Raw genomic sequence first — 14,146 nt, 5'->3', positions numbered from 1 at the left:
CACTCGAGGTCAGAAGTTCGAGATCAGCCTGGCCACCATGGTGAAACCTTGTCTCTACTAAAAATACAAAAATTAGCCAGGCGGGGTGGTGCATGCCTGTAGTCTCAGCTACTCAGGAGGCTGAGGCAGGAGAATCACTTGAACCTAGGAGGTGGAGGTTGCAGTGAGCAAAGATTGCACCACTGCACTCCAGCCTGGGCAATACAGCAAGACTTTTTTTTTTTTTTTTTAGATAAAACAGTGGCACAAGGACTGCAAATAGAAGAATAAAAAGGAGTCCAGTTTTTACCCTTTATTAAATTATCCTTCCTATTTTATGGGAAGGGTGGGTCCAGTCACCTAATGGATTAATACTTAGTGTTAATTTTGACAGGGCATTCTCTCTGTAATTTTGCTGTCTAATTCATACAGATTTGTTTTAGTTTAAATACTTCTGGCTCATGCTAGATGGTGACTCTAAGGAAACAGTTTGAGATGAAGAAATAGACTGAACTGCTGAATAGCTAGTAATGTAGTATTTGGTAGGAATAAACGATGATGTAAAAATCAGTTAAGCAAAGGATAATTACATATTAAATAACTTTACAGCTAACAGAATGTCTAAGTTTGTAGATAAAGTTTAATAGACTAAAAACTACCTTCTTATAATACAGTAGGCCCTTTGTACCCATGGGGTCCCCATCTGTGGTCAACCAAGCCAGAATTGAAAATATTGGGGGGGAAAAATTTTGGTCATAATGAACATGAACAGACTTTTTTTCCTTGTCATTATTATCTAAACAGTATAACAGCTGTTTACATAGCATTTACATTGTATTAGGTGTTATAAGTAATCTAGAGTTGATTTAAAGCGTACTGGAGGATGTGCATAGGTTATATGCAAATTTCACATCATCCAGGACTTAAGCATTTGTGGATCTTGGTATCCAAGGGACATCCTGGAATGAGTTCCTCATGGATATTGAGGGAAGACTGTATATTCATGTTGCATAGTATATGAGTACAAAATGTTGCTTAAGCTTGCAGAAGCACTTTTTTTTTTTTTTTTGAGACAGAGTTTTTCGCTCCTGTCGCCTAGGCTGGAGTGCGATGGCACGATCTTGACTCACTGCAACCTCCACCTCCTGGGTTCAAGCAATTCTCCTGCTTCAGCCTCCTGAGTAGCTGGGATTACAAGCATGCACCACCACGCCCGGCTAATTTTTGTATTTTTAGTAGAGATGGGGTTTCACATTGTTGACCAGGCTGGTCTCGAACTCCTGACCTCAGATGGTCTGCCCACCTTAGCCTCCCAAAGTGCTAGGATTATAGGTGTGAGCCACCGTGCCCAGCCAAGCTTGCAGAAGTACTTTTAACAACTGTCAAACTTAATTGACTTTAACAAGGCAACAATCTCTAAGACTCTTAGAAAAAAATAAAATAGTAATGTGTCATATAAAGTAATCCTTAACTGATGCAGAGTGTGTTTAATGCACAAATGCATGCAGAGCCTAATAATCACAATTTCTCTCATCCAGTGGGTATTCTCATCATATCGGAGAACCCTACTCATCCTCCATTTCTCCATGCATTTGTAATAGAAAAGGCCTCAGAAGTAGCACTGAACCTTCATTTTACTAGCATTTTTATTAAGTTTATTTTTAAACAGTTTAGTTAAAAATTTACATACTATATAATTCACCCATTTTGAATTTGTAATTCAGTAATTTTTAGTAAATATGCAGAGTCCAGTTTTGGAAATTTTTCATCACCCCAAAAGTCCCAGCTCCAGGCAGCCACTAATCTTTCTGTCTCTAGATTTTCCTTTTCTGGGCATTTCATGTAAGTGGAATCATACAATATGTGGCCTTTTGCCTCTGGCTTCTTTCATTCCACATACATGTTTTTGAGGTTCATTCATGCAGTGTGTATCAGCAATCTGTTCCTTTTTATTTCTGAATTGTATTCCACTGTTTGTAGATGCATTTTGCTCACCCATTTACCTGTTGATGGACATTTGGGTTGTTTCCACTTTGTGGCTGTTATGAATTGTGCTGCTTCATTTATTTAGATCTTTCATTTTATCAGCAGTGTTTTATTGTGCAGGTCTTTTATTTATTTTGTTAAATCTTAAGTATTTTATTTTTATGTCACTGTGAATATAATTGCTAATTTCATTTTCAGGTTTACTGTGTACTCAGATTGTTGTGTACAGAATTCCTGTGACCTTACTGACCTCACTTATTAGCTCTAGTAGTTATTTTGTGGATTCTATAAGAGATCCTGTATTTTTACATACAGGATCATGTTGTCTTCAAAGACAGTTTTTACCTTTTTCTTTCTGATCTGAATGCCTTTTCTTTTTTTTTTCCTTGCCTAATTGCTCTGGCTAGATTCTTCAGTACAATGAGATGGAGAAGTGTAGAGAACAGACATCCTTATCATCTTCCTGATCTTAGGGAGAAAGTATCCAGTCTTTCACCAATGAGAATAACATTAATTGTAGGTTTTTGTGGATGTCTCTGATCAGTTTAAATCAGTTCCCTTTTATTCCTAATGAGGAATGAATGTAGAATTGTATCTGATGCTTTTTCTGCATCTAATGAGATGATCGTGTTGGTTTTGTCCTTTATTACTGTGGTATGTTACTACGATTGACAGATGTTAAACCAACTTTGCATTCCTGGATACTTTGGTTTACTTAAAGTTTTATTGATTTTTACATCTATAATCATAAGGGATATTGGTCAATAGTTTTCTTCTGATTTCCTGGCTGGCTTTGATAGCATGGTCATTCTGGCCTCATTGGAAAGGACAACAGCTATACAAGACACGAGGGAATTGTTTGCCGCAGCTTCAGGTGGTAGTGAACAGTGCCGCTCTCCCCATTCACTCCTCAGTATTGCCGTGTGGAGTGTCAGCAGAAGGATTACCTTGTACTTAACACCTTGACAAAAGAGCAGTGGAATGGAGTCCACATGGATTTTCTGCCATGAACCATTCAAATGTAAAAAGTATGAGTGATGAGCTTCTCTTATCTGGCAAATATCCATGTATAAAAAACCATCTCCTGTAAATGCTAATTTGGTTTATCTACAAGTCTGTAATATTTTAGAATCCAGTAAAATTTCCTTATACAGATGTGGAAGGCAGCCTAGGTGTGCAGAATACCAAATTATCTAGTTTACCTTCCTTCCCTTTCTCTCTCATCATTTGTCTATGTTGTAATCATTTTCTTTCCATTTTATTGACAGAGGAGGAAGGAAGAGACTTGAGCTGTTGTGTAGCTTCTCTTGTTCAAGTGATGCTGGATCCCTATTTTAGGACAATTATTGGATTTCAGAGTCTGATACAGAAGGAGTGGGTCATGGCAGGATATCAATTTCTAGACAGATGCAACCATCTAAAGAGATCAGAGAAAGAGGTAACAAAATCTTGATACCTTTTTATCAGTTTTCAAGGATACACAAAATGTGTCATTAAAAGATGAAGGGGCTTTTAAAAAATACTGTATTTGGTACAACTTAGCTTCCATAGTCCAAAGCTAATTAATGGGTTAGAATTCAAATTGATGTACTTATTATAAAGATTATCGTAACTATGAAGGTGAAATTTTTAAAAGTTGTCTATTGAATTTGTCTAAGTGGAAAACTATGGAAAAAATTCTGAATAAAATACTGAAAAGCAGATATTAGCTATTTTGAAAAATCACTTTTGGAATATCATTTTCTTAAAATGGGATACATAGGTTAAGATGGAAAGTTTGAGAGGACCACCTTTGTAATAGCTGTGGAGTCAGTGGCTGCCTTGGATCTGTAGTTAGGCTGCGGAAGGCCTTACAAATATCTTACCCGCCAGGCAGGTCAGATCAGGTTTTAGAAGGTTGTTTCAGAGAGCATATTTGACTTGTGGTGTCTCATAAAAAATAGTGGCCACCTGCTACTGTCCTTGGGGAGACACCACGTGACCGAGGCTGATCCCAAAGTGTTTTCTGAAATGTGGGGACGTTTTCTGGATGCTGAGCCTACAGGATCAGCCAAACATTAGAGAAGTTGGTTGATGGTTTTGTTTTGTCATATAATCTAAAGAATTGTTTCTAGGACATGCTTAAACACATACTTTGCTCTTCCGTCTTCATATAGTGGGCAACCCGCTCAACTGTGTGCTTTGCCATTTGAACTTGTTACACTTACTGGGCAAATAAGGGTTGTGATGTTTACCACGGTTGAACATTACTTCTTGGGTTTGATAGATGTGTATAGCTCAGCTTAGGAGCCAAGTGTTTTAGGGTTAGATGTTTTCTTATTCATCTCTTCTTTAACATCAGCGGTACATTTTGAAGTAAACGTGAATGGCTGAAAGGATAACTAACATTAAATGATCCCATTGTTTCTTTGTATTTGCCAGTCTCCTTTATTTTTGCTATTCTTGGACGCCACCTGGCAGCTGTTAGAACAATATCCTGCAGCTTTCGAGTTCTCCGAAACCTACCTGGCCGTGTTGTACGACAGCACCCGGATCTCACTGTTTGGCACCTTCCTGTTCAACTCCCCTCACCAGCGAGTGAAGCAAAGCACGGTAAGCAACCCTGTGGCTGTGGCTACGTTTTTCCTTGTTTTTACAACTTTATCGAGGCATAATTGAAGTATAATTCACTGCCTATTTAAAGTCTATGATTTAAAACTCACTACCATTTTCATCTGAAATTTCTGAATGAAGTCTTTTGAAGACACAAAAATCTAGGAAATTATTTTTATGAATGAACATTTTTTGTTTTACTCTGATGTAAATTTTTTGTAGTAAACCCCTTTAAAGATGTAAATTACTTTAACCACCTTAAATGTCATGCTTTTGTATTTATATTTCACATTTGGGCTATTGGGTAGTAAAAAACAAAAGCCCTATTATAGGATATTTATTTCCTAGGTCAGTAAGATAAAAATTTGTACAAAACAAGATTATTTTCCTTCAAGAGTTTTAAGTTTCTGATCACAATTCATTGATGTAGAGGAAGAGTCATTTCCTCTTGACTAAGCAGGGTCTCAAGCCAAACTTGAAACTAGCTACTGCTTGCCACTGGTGGAAACCATTCTGAACCAGAGTGCTGTTTCCCCCACCTTGAACCAGCAACGGAAGCTGACGAATGCTGTGGAGACCGTTGAAACAGAAAGGGCAGCTCTTGTGGGCCTTCAGGAAGCCTTTCTAGGAAGAGGATTCCCCTCACAGTGAGCTCCGGGGTCTTCAGCCTCAGCCGTAAGGCCCTGGGCTAGGCATTGTGGCCTGGGGAGCGGGAAACTGAGTTCTGGCCCTGGTCTGGGAAAAGTGCCAGGCCCATGTTCCACTCAGGCTGCAGCCTGAGAGTCAAGGTTCCTAACCTGTAAAATGGATCTGTCAGACTAACACTTATACCTTTAGTCGTGTATGAGGTGAAAACATTTTGTAAACTGTGAAGCATTATGCAAATTTTCCTAAAGACATATGAATTCTGGATTTGTTGGTGTAAAAGACATAACACACCGGTCAGTTAAGGAGCTGATTTATTTAGGCTGTTGCAGGAGGGAGAACTTAATTACGGGCATCCCAAAGAAAAGGACAAGATCTGGGATTTTATAGAGTCAGAAAACGGGACTGAGGAAGGGCAGTCTCAGTCCACAGGAGCCAGTTCTCAGGACACGAAAGGCAGGAGAGATTGCCCAACATTGCCACTTTTGGGGACCCAGGGCTCAAAGAAACTCAACACCGTTGGCCCATCTCTCCAAAAAATACAAAAATTAGCCGGACGTGGTGGTGTGCACCTGTGGTCCCAGCTGCTGGAGAGGCTGAGGTGGGAGGATGACTTAATCCCAGGGGGCAGAGATTGCAGCGAGCTGAGACTGTGCCACTACACTCCAGCCTGGGTGACAGAGCCAGAATCTGTTCCCTGCCCACCCCACCAGGAAAGTTTGACCTTTCCAGATACTGTGCTGAGGACCAGTGATCCAGGCTCAGGCTCCTGGGGCATGGAACGCTCATTTGTTCTAAAATACATGCTCTCCCAGTTGCTCGTTTTCATTTGTTGTCACCATAATCATTCTTGGGCCCCCTCTCTGCCTCCAGCTAGGCTTTCCCTCGGCCTTGTTTGCCTCCTTCAGCTCTTCCTCATTCTCTCCCTTCACTACCCCGTGTACACACAGACGGTGTGAGCCTGCAAAAGGTGCGTGAGGCGAGGACAAAGACTTTGGGGTCTGGGGACTGGGCAGCGTGTGGGTGGGTATTTGCATGGAGGACTCCCGGCCCCCAGACACCACTGCCTCTGCTGCTTGGCTGATGCTGCGTGTGCTGACAGACTTCTCACCGGAATGAACATTACTGAATTGTATTGAGGGAGTGTAAAAAATACTTTCTACAAGTATTTCATCTGCTTTCCCTGTTCGTGTTCTAGTGCTCTATTTTTTTAATTTGGCTTTTTCAAAAGCTTTTTGTGACAAGTACTAACATGAATCCCCCTCTCCCTTCCTCCCTAGCAGGAACTGGTCATTGTCTAAGGGTCATGATTCTTAACCATTCGCAGCCCCTTCCACACAGGCAGAAGCCCAAAGCATTTCTTCTTTTTTTTTTTTTCCATTCTCAGGCCACCTTAGGTGCTATGGCCAGGTATTGTTTGTAGAAAATCTGATTTCTCTTGGAGATAAATAGTTTTAGTTTTCACCTTTTAAAAAAGAGAACATCTTTTTTTTTTTTTTTTTTTTTTTTAAGACAGTCTGGCTCTGTCACCCAGGCTGGAGTGCAGTGGGTGCCATCTCAGCTCACTGCGACCTCTGCCTCCTGGGTCCAAGCACTCTACTCAGCCACCTGAGTAGCTAGGACTACAGGCGCATGCCACCACGCCTAACTGATTTTTGTATTGTAGAGTCAGGGTTTCACCACGTTGCCCAGTCTGGTCTTGAACTCCGAGACTCAAGCAATCCGCCCACCTCAGTCTCCCAAAGTACTGGGATCACAGGCATGAGCCACTGCACTTGGCGAAGAGGACATTTTCTGTATACTTATTGAAGGGCCATTAAAACATGTTCGGGTTCATGTTTTACTAGATTTCAGCTTTTAACAGTGTTTAAAACAAATGGGTGGTTTTTAATCTATGTACATGATGAAATTTCAAGTAACTAAATTTTTTTTTTTTTTTTTTGAGACGGAGTCTTGCTCCATCGCCCAGGCTGGAGCACAGTGGTGCGATCTCAGCTCACTGCAACCTCCGCCTTCCAGGTTCAGGCGATTCTCCTGCCTCAGCCTCCCGAGTAGCTGGGACTACAGGCATGTGCCACCACACCTGGCTAATTTTTGTATTTTTTTTTTTTGAGAGGGAGTCTCGCTCTGTCGCCCAGGCTGGAGTGCAGTGGTGCAATCTCTGGTCACTGCAAGCTTCGTTGCCTCCCGGGTCCATGCCATTCTCCTGCCTCAGCCTCCCGAGAAGCTGGGACTAACAGGCGCCCACCACCACGCCCAGCTAGTTTTTTTGTATTTTTAGTAGAGACAGGGTTTCACTGTGTTCGCCAGGATGGTCTTGATCGCCTGACCTCGTGATCCGCCTGCCTCGGCCTCCCAAAGTGCTGGGATTACAGGCGTGAGCCACTGCGCCCGGCCAATTTTTTGTATTTTTAGTAGAGATGGGGTTTCACCATGTTGGCCAGGCCGGTCTTGAACTCCTGACCTCACGATCTGCCTGCCTCGGCCTCCCAAAGTGCTAGGATTATAGGCATGAGCCACTGTGCCTGGCCAAAAATTTTAAGAGTGTGTGTATTTGGTGCTTAATGAATTTTTACTTATTTGAAGTAGAAAATTTTGTAAAACTTTACAAAATGCCCTGCACTGTTACATAGCTTACCCATTTCTTGATGATTCAAGCCGCCACTGTAGCAGCGAATGCCCCCTGGCTGTGATGTAGTCATGGCCTCCTGACTGCTGTATTCTTGTCCTGATAACATTCATTGTTTGCCTTTTTAATAATTTCCAAGTAAATTCTTGGGGGTTTTTTTGGTAGAAAATTTGGAGAGTACTGAAAGGTAAGAACAAAGAATCAGACGTCTCCCATCATCCAGCGACTCTGCTTCTGGGGTTATTTCCTCCAGGGAACTGTTGTGTATGTGCTGCTGTGGTAGCCTGCTGCCGTCCATCAGCCGAGATGAGAGTCCTTTCTCCTCGTTGCTAAATGTGACTGTGCTTCATAGAAATGGTCTGGACTGCCTTCCAGAGGAGCTCCTTGTCTTCCTCACAGTGAGGTGGTTGGCTGTCACCCCGTAGCTTTGTGTGACACAGTTTCCTGTGGTGGGAAGCCAGATAACCAGGCTGCACCAGCCCAGCGTCCAGGCTAGAGGTGGACTCCTGTGAAGAGGGGTCTCCTGTGTACGTGGTCTCCATGGTTTTAGCCACATGCTAGGACCACAGGGGAGTTGATCCCTTCCTTCCTACTCCGAGTCTGTGGCCTATGATTTGAGATCACTGGCTCAATGAAGTGTAGCTCCCCACCTAGAAGGTCAGTTATAAAACTGGTGGCAGAGATTTCCATGCAGAAGTTTTGTTAATCCACTTACCAACAGGTAACTACTAAAATGTACTGATAGTGTGCTCATAAAAGTAAAATACTGTAATTATAGAAATAAATTCAACATGTTTAAGACTTTGTAGTATCATGTTAGTGAAACGTCTCTTAATAACATTCTTATTGCCCAAAGGGCACGGCTTCCTTGGGGTCCTAAGGCAGAGGGCACTTGAATAGCACACTCCTTGTTCATGGGGACGGGGGAGCTTCTCGGAGCCCAAAAGCCAGGAGCCTTTCTTGAAGTGAAAGTGCCGTTCTGGTGGGTTTTGAGGGCTGCGGTACAGAACATTTAACCTGTATAATGATGAATGGCTCATCTGAAAAAAGGCATTCATGAGAAAATCCTTAGTTTTGCATATTTTCACAAATGTTCAAATATTTTATTTATTTTGCAGGAATTTGCTATAAGCAAAAATATCCAATTGGGTGACGAGAAGGGCTTAAAATTCCCCTCTGTTTGGGACTGGTCTCTCCAGTTTACAGCAAAGGACCGCACCCTTTTCCATAACCCCTTCTACATTGGAAAGAGCACGCCTTGTGTACACAATGGCTCTGTGAAGTCTTTTAAACGGACAAAGGTAAATCGCAGCTAACAAAACCTGATGTTGGCTCACACATAACCAAACACATCTTTTTCAGAACACAGAGCATTAAAAATAAAGGCAGTTCCAAGAGTAACACTGCTAATGCAGGTTTCTGAGGGGGCATTCCCTTTTTAACTCAAGTGACTGTATCCCAGCTTTCTTCTTGGTGTCTGAGGCCCACAAAGTCTCAGTACCTGAGAGTGGGCAGACTGCGGCTCTGAGCCTGCAAGCCCCATTTACTGAAGCCCCATTGATCCATTTCTCGATGATTCAAGCCGCCACTGTGGCAGGGAATGCCACCTGGCTGTGATGTAGTCTAGCCTCCTGACTGCTGTATTCTTGTCCTGATAACATTCATTGTTTGTCCTTTTAAAAATTTCCAAATAAATTCTTGGGGTTTTTTTTGGTAGAAAATTTGGAGAGTACTGAAAGGTAAGAACAAAGAAGCAGACGTTTGGTCTCCTGACTGCCTCCGTTCAGTTTGCCGTTGTTCTTGATACAATCGGCCAGGTCTAGGGTTTTTTCTAGCCCTAGTCTTAGAACTTATCCTTAAGCAAATTCGTGGATAGGAGGTACTCTCATCCCTTACCCCCATTCAGGCTGATGGCACTAGCCTAGGTAGAGTCAACACATAAAGTTTAATTCCAGGGGAGGAGGATTATAAAGGACTACAGAGGAAGGGAGGAAAATGTTCCTTGAGGCTGAAATTCCATTAATTTTTCATAGTATTGAGTTTATATTTGCCATTGCATCCTTACAATCTTTCTAAAAAGGGAAATCCCGGAACATAATAAAATCTCTTCTGTATAGAAAAACTACAGCTCCACACTACGAGGAATGCCGTCTGCCTTAAAGAATGGAATCATCAGTGACCAAGAATTACTTCCAAGGAGAAATTCATTGATATTAAAACCAAAGCCAGATCCACCTCAGCAAACCAACAGCCAGAACAGTGATATGGAGCCATATTTTAGAGAATGGTTTTCTAAACCCGTCAACCTGCACGGTGTTATTCTGCCCCGTGTCTCTGGAACACACATAAAACTGTGGAAACTGTGCTACCTCCGCTGGGTTCCTGAGGCCCAGATCAGCCTGGGCGGCTCCGTCACAGCCTTTCACAAGCTCTCCCTCCTGGCTGATGAAGTGGATGTGCTGAGCAGGATGCTGCGGCAGCAGCGCAGCGACCCCCTGGAGGCCTGCCACGGGGAGCTGGGCCAGAGCAGGATGTACTTCAGAGCCAGCGGCCCGCACGACACCGACACCTCGGGGACGCCGGAGTTTCTCTCCTCCTCCTTTCCATTTTCTCCTGTAGGGAATCTATGCAGACGAAGCATTTTAGGAACACCATTAAGCAAATTTTTAAGTGGGGCCAAAATATGGTTGTCTACTGAGACATTAGCAAATGAAGACTAAAATAGGGTGTTTTCTGAACATTTTGAGGGAAGCTGTCAACTTTTTCCTCTGAATTAAAATTGCTAACCTAGGCGTTTGAAGCTCTAATAACTTTATATGTAATAATAATAGTTGGAATTTGCACTAATATTTAAAAACATGTTGAATCATGCTTCTTTCACACTTATTTTAAGAGAGATGTAAATTGTGTTCCTGTCCTCTTTCTGTCATTACAGGTCTGGCTGTTGTAACTGTGATCAAACTGTTCATGTTCTGTCTGCTACATTTTTTCTCCATCTATTTTTCCTACTGCCTCCTGAAGGCTATCTGATAGTCATGTTAGCAACCCCAAGCAGCAGGCAACAGGAACGTTAAGAAATTTGTGTTTCGTATCATTTTTAGGAACATCTGATAAAACCTCCAGCAGGTTTTAGGAAGTATTCGTGTATATTTGTGGTTACTTTCTGTCATCTCTAATTGAACTCACCTGATGAAGGTTCAGTGTTCTGTGGACAGAATTTATTATTTTAGATCACCTTCTTCGGGACCTTCGATCACTGTGTTTTGAAATCATGAGTTTGCTTTTTTAACTTCATAGGGCTAACTTTAAAATGATATGCACTGTTAATTTTAAAGCATTTGCTGCAGATAATTAAACTTAGAAGTGCCTTTGACATTAAGATACAAATACTACAGAAGAAAATATGATTTCTCTTTTGTGAAAATCCCATTGCATATTGGAAACAGGCTTTTCATACTAAGCTTCGTAGCCAGGCATCCCCAAAGTCTTGTTCCTCGGAAAGCCACTGGGGAGCGGCCCGTGGGGTGCTGATTCCTGAGAGGTGCGTGCTGGAGACAGGAGACTGCCATCTATGCCAAAACCCACCCTCAAAAACAAGGCTTGCTGGGAGGCGTGCTGGGCTTGGCCATCAGTATTTGCAGTAAACTACTGCTGGCACTTCCCCTTGGAAATAACGAATGAGGTCACAAGCTGGGCACCTCTACAGATGTGCTTTTCTCGTAGTTCCTAATGCTTAGGAATAAAGGAGAAATAAAAAAATGGATTCTCTGAAAACACTGCCATTTGAATAGCTAGAGAAGTGCTCTCCCAACCCCCAACTTTTGACAGCGAAGTTGAGGAGAATGAGGAGACACGGTTGTTTGTTTGATCTGAAACACTCTTATTTCCAAACTGTGACAAGAGCCTACCCACCACTGTAGAGGTCAAAGCTGAAGCTTCTTCCAGCAGTGAAATGAGGCACCGCCTCCCCCACACTCCTCATTCCCTGCCAAAACATGGATGCTTTCAAATTTAACTGTTTCTTGAACTGCCATCCTAAGATATGAAAAATTTTTATAGTAAGGTGTCTAGTTAGCTTATTTCCTTTTCTAAAACAAGTGTTTTCAAGATAACTCTATTTTACCTATGTACTGAATAGCTGTTTCTATCTGAATTATTTGCCTTTTAAAAATTGGTAATGTCTCTGGATATAACAGAAGTTCTTATAAAAATAAGAAATTCACTTTATGGGTAAACCCAAGGTTTTTGCCAACTTGCTGCCTAGAAAATAAGGGCTAGTTTCAGTTTATACAAATAGAATTATTAAACATTTTACAGTCCTTGATGGGAAACCAGACCCAATCTCTGTAACACCACAGCGTATCCTACCATTGACAGTGTAATCACAGTTCTCCCTTTTTCATTTAGCTGCTTTTTCATTATTACTAAATGTTGGACTGAGCATTTTTCCCTCTGTAATTTTCTTCCCTCACATTTATTTTAACTCCTGTAGTATTTTATTGTTGTTAATTTACAAGTTTAAAAATATTAGGTACTATTAATAATGGTTAAAAATAGAAAAATGCATATTTTTGTATAATCAAATGTAGTAAAATAGTTTTATTTTTGCTGGACAGTTGTTATATCATGATTATTGTGCCACATTTTATTGTGCATAATATGAAAAACAACTATGACAGCCTTCCGTCGGGCCAGGGTAAAGCTGCGTACCACCTCTGCCATCAGAGGGACTTGTGGTGACGGCAGTGGTGTGGCTGCACAGAGTGCACTAGAGAGCTCAGCACCCCCGCTGCCTACCAGCAGAGCCCCTGCTGAGAATGCCGTGCAGATGCTGATGTGCTGGGTGAAATTTCTAGTATTGGACATAAAGGTGTGCAGTGTCTTGCTGTTATTTTATGAGTGAAACCCGATTTTGAAACCAAAAATACCTAACTTTATTTAAGGAAAGGATACTAATTTGTACTAACAGGTGCAATTAGTGATACTAATTTCACTAACAGGGTGAAAGCTACTCACACCTGTCAACAAAATCTGCTTGCTGCAATAGTAACTCAGGTGGTTCAAACTTGATTTCCTGAGAAAACTAAAACCTTTGTGCCTAAAACTGGTGACTTGAGTTCAAGTGGGATAAGCAAGATGTGTTATCTTGTTGTTCAACGGTAATGAATGTGAAGGAAATTCTGATGGCTTAATAAATTTCCACAGCAACTGTTTGTTGTTATCAATATGAAATCATCTGCAGGAATGCCGTGATGGAAGAGTGAAGGCGTCTTCTCCCAGCCATACTTCTCTGTCATCCATGGGACGTCTCTGCTCGCCCTCTAAAGCCAGGTAGTGATCAGTAACTTTTTAACAGCAGTTCGGAAGTGGCTAAAGTTAAGGCCATGTGGATATTGATGGATCATGCCCTAACTGGTCCTTCCATTCAATAAATACAAAAACTGGGGAGTAATATTCCCCCAAGAAGGCCTTAGAACAAGTCGAGAGACTGGGATCCCATTCCCTGACTCCTGGGCCTGGCACACGGATAAACCCCCTTTCTACCACACCCCCTGGCCAGCCTGAGACCTCCCACATGGTGGTGAGCAGCCCTGATTTGCCTTCACTGTCAACAGAGAAAATACCCCCCATCTCGTTATTAGGGATGGTCCCAGGGAGAAGGACAATGAAGGACAACTGCCTCTGATAAAGACTTCATGCCTTTCATGATCCGGCCCAATCAGTAGAACAAGCATTTACATGTTACAATTTTTTTTTTTTTTTTTTTTGAGACAGAGTCTCGCTCTTGCCCAGGTCGCCCAGGCTGAAGTGCAGTGGCCGGACCTCAGCTCACTGCAAGCTCCGCCTCCTGGGTTTACGCCATTCTCCTGCCTCAGCCTCCCGAGTAGCTGGGACTACAGGCGCCCGCCACCTCGCCCGGCTAGTTTTTTGTATTTTTTTAGTAGAGACGGGGTTTCACCGTATTAGCCAGGATGGTCTCGATCTCCTGACCTCGTGATCCACCCGTCTCGGCCTCCCAAAGTGCTGGGATTACAGGCTTGAGCCACCGCGCCCGGCCTACATGGTACAAATTAACACAACTTCATGATAATTTTTTAATTCCTAAAGAAGTTGGAATTTAACTTTTCTGCCCTTAGATAATCACAAAACAAAGTTTAACAGCTAAATGTGTATAGGGTAGTAAAGAAAAACTTAGATAATATTTGAGAATCTCGGCTTCCCATATAATTAATTACTTGAAGGAAACATTGGTTATGCTACTTTTTAAATTTTTTTGTTTTGTTTTGTTTTGTTTTTTTGTCACCAGGCTGGAGT

General features: G+C 42.0%; 1 protein-coding gene across 3 annotated transcripts in view; it reads left to right on the top strand.

Annotated features, from left to right (window-relative positions):
- MTMR10 (myotubularin related protein 10) overlaps positions 1-13,039 on the top strand; it is a 53,535-nt gene extending 40,496 nt beyond the window's left edge. The window contains exons 13-16 of one of the 3 annotated variants that reach the window (XM_023195675.1): positions 3,234-3,403; positions 4,387-4,557; positions 8,950-9,132; positions 9,949-13,039. In XM_023195675.1, coding sequence (XP_023051443.1) covers positions 3,234-3,403; positions 4,387-4,557; positions 8,950-9,132; positions 9,949-10,551 — 1,127 coding nt within the window. In that variant the 3' untranslated portion in view covers positions 10,552-13,039. The other 2 variants (XM_023195677.1, XM_023195676.1) reach the window with 2 other exon arrangements.
- Positions 13,040-14,146: the final 1,107 nt, after the last annotated feature.

This window comes from Piliocolobus tephrosceles, chromosome 6 (genome assembly GCF_002776525.5).
Source record: "Piliocolobus tephrosceles isolate RC106 chromosome 6, ASM277652v3, whole genome shotgun sequence".
Taxonomy (NCBI): Eukaryota; Metazoa; Chordata; class Mammalia; order Primates; family Cercopithecidae; genus Piliocolobus; species Piliocolobus tephrosceles.
Note: the sequence above shows the minus strand (reverse complement) of the source record. Positions and strands in the feature narration are given on the sequence as shown.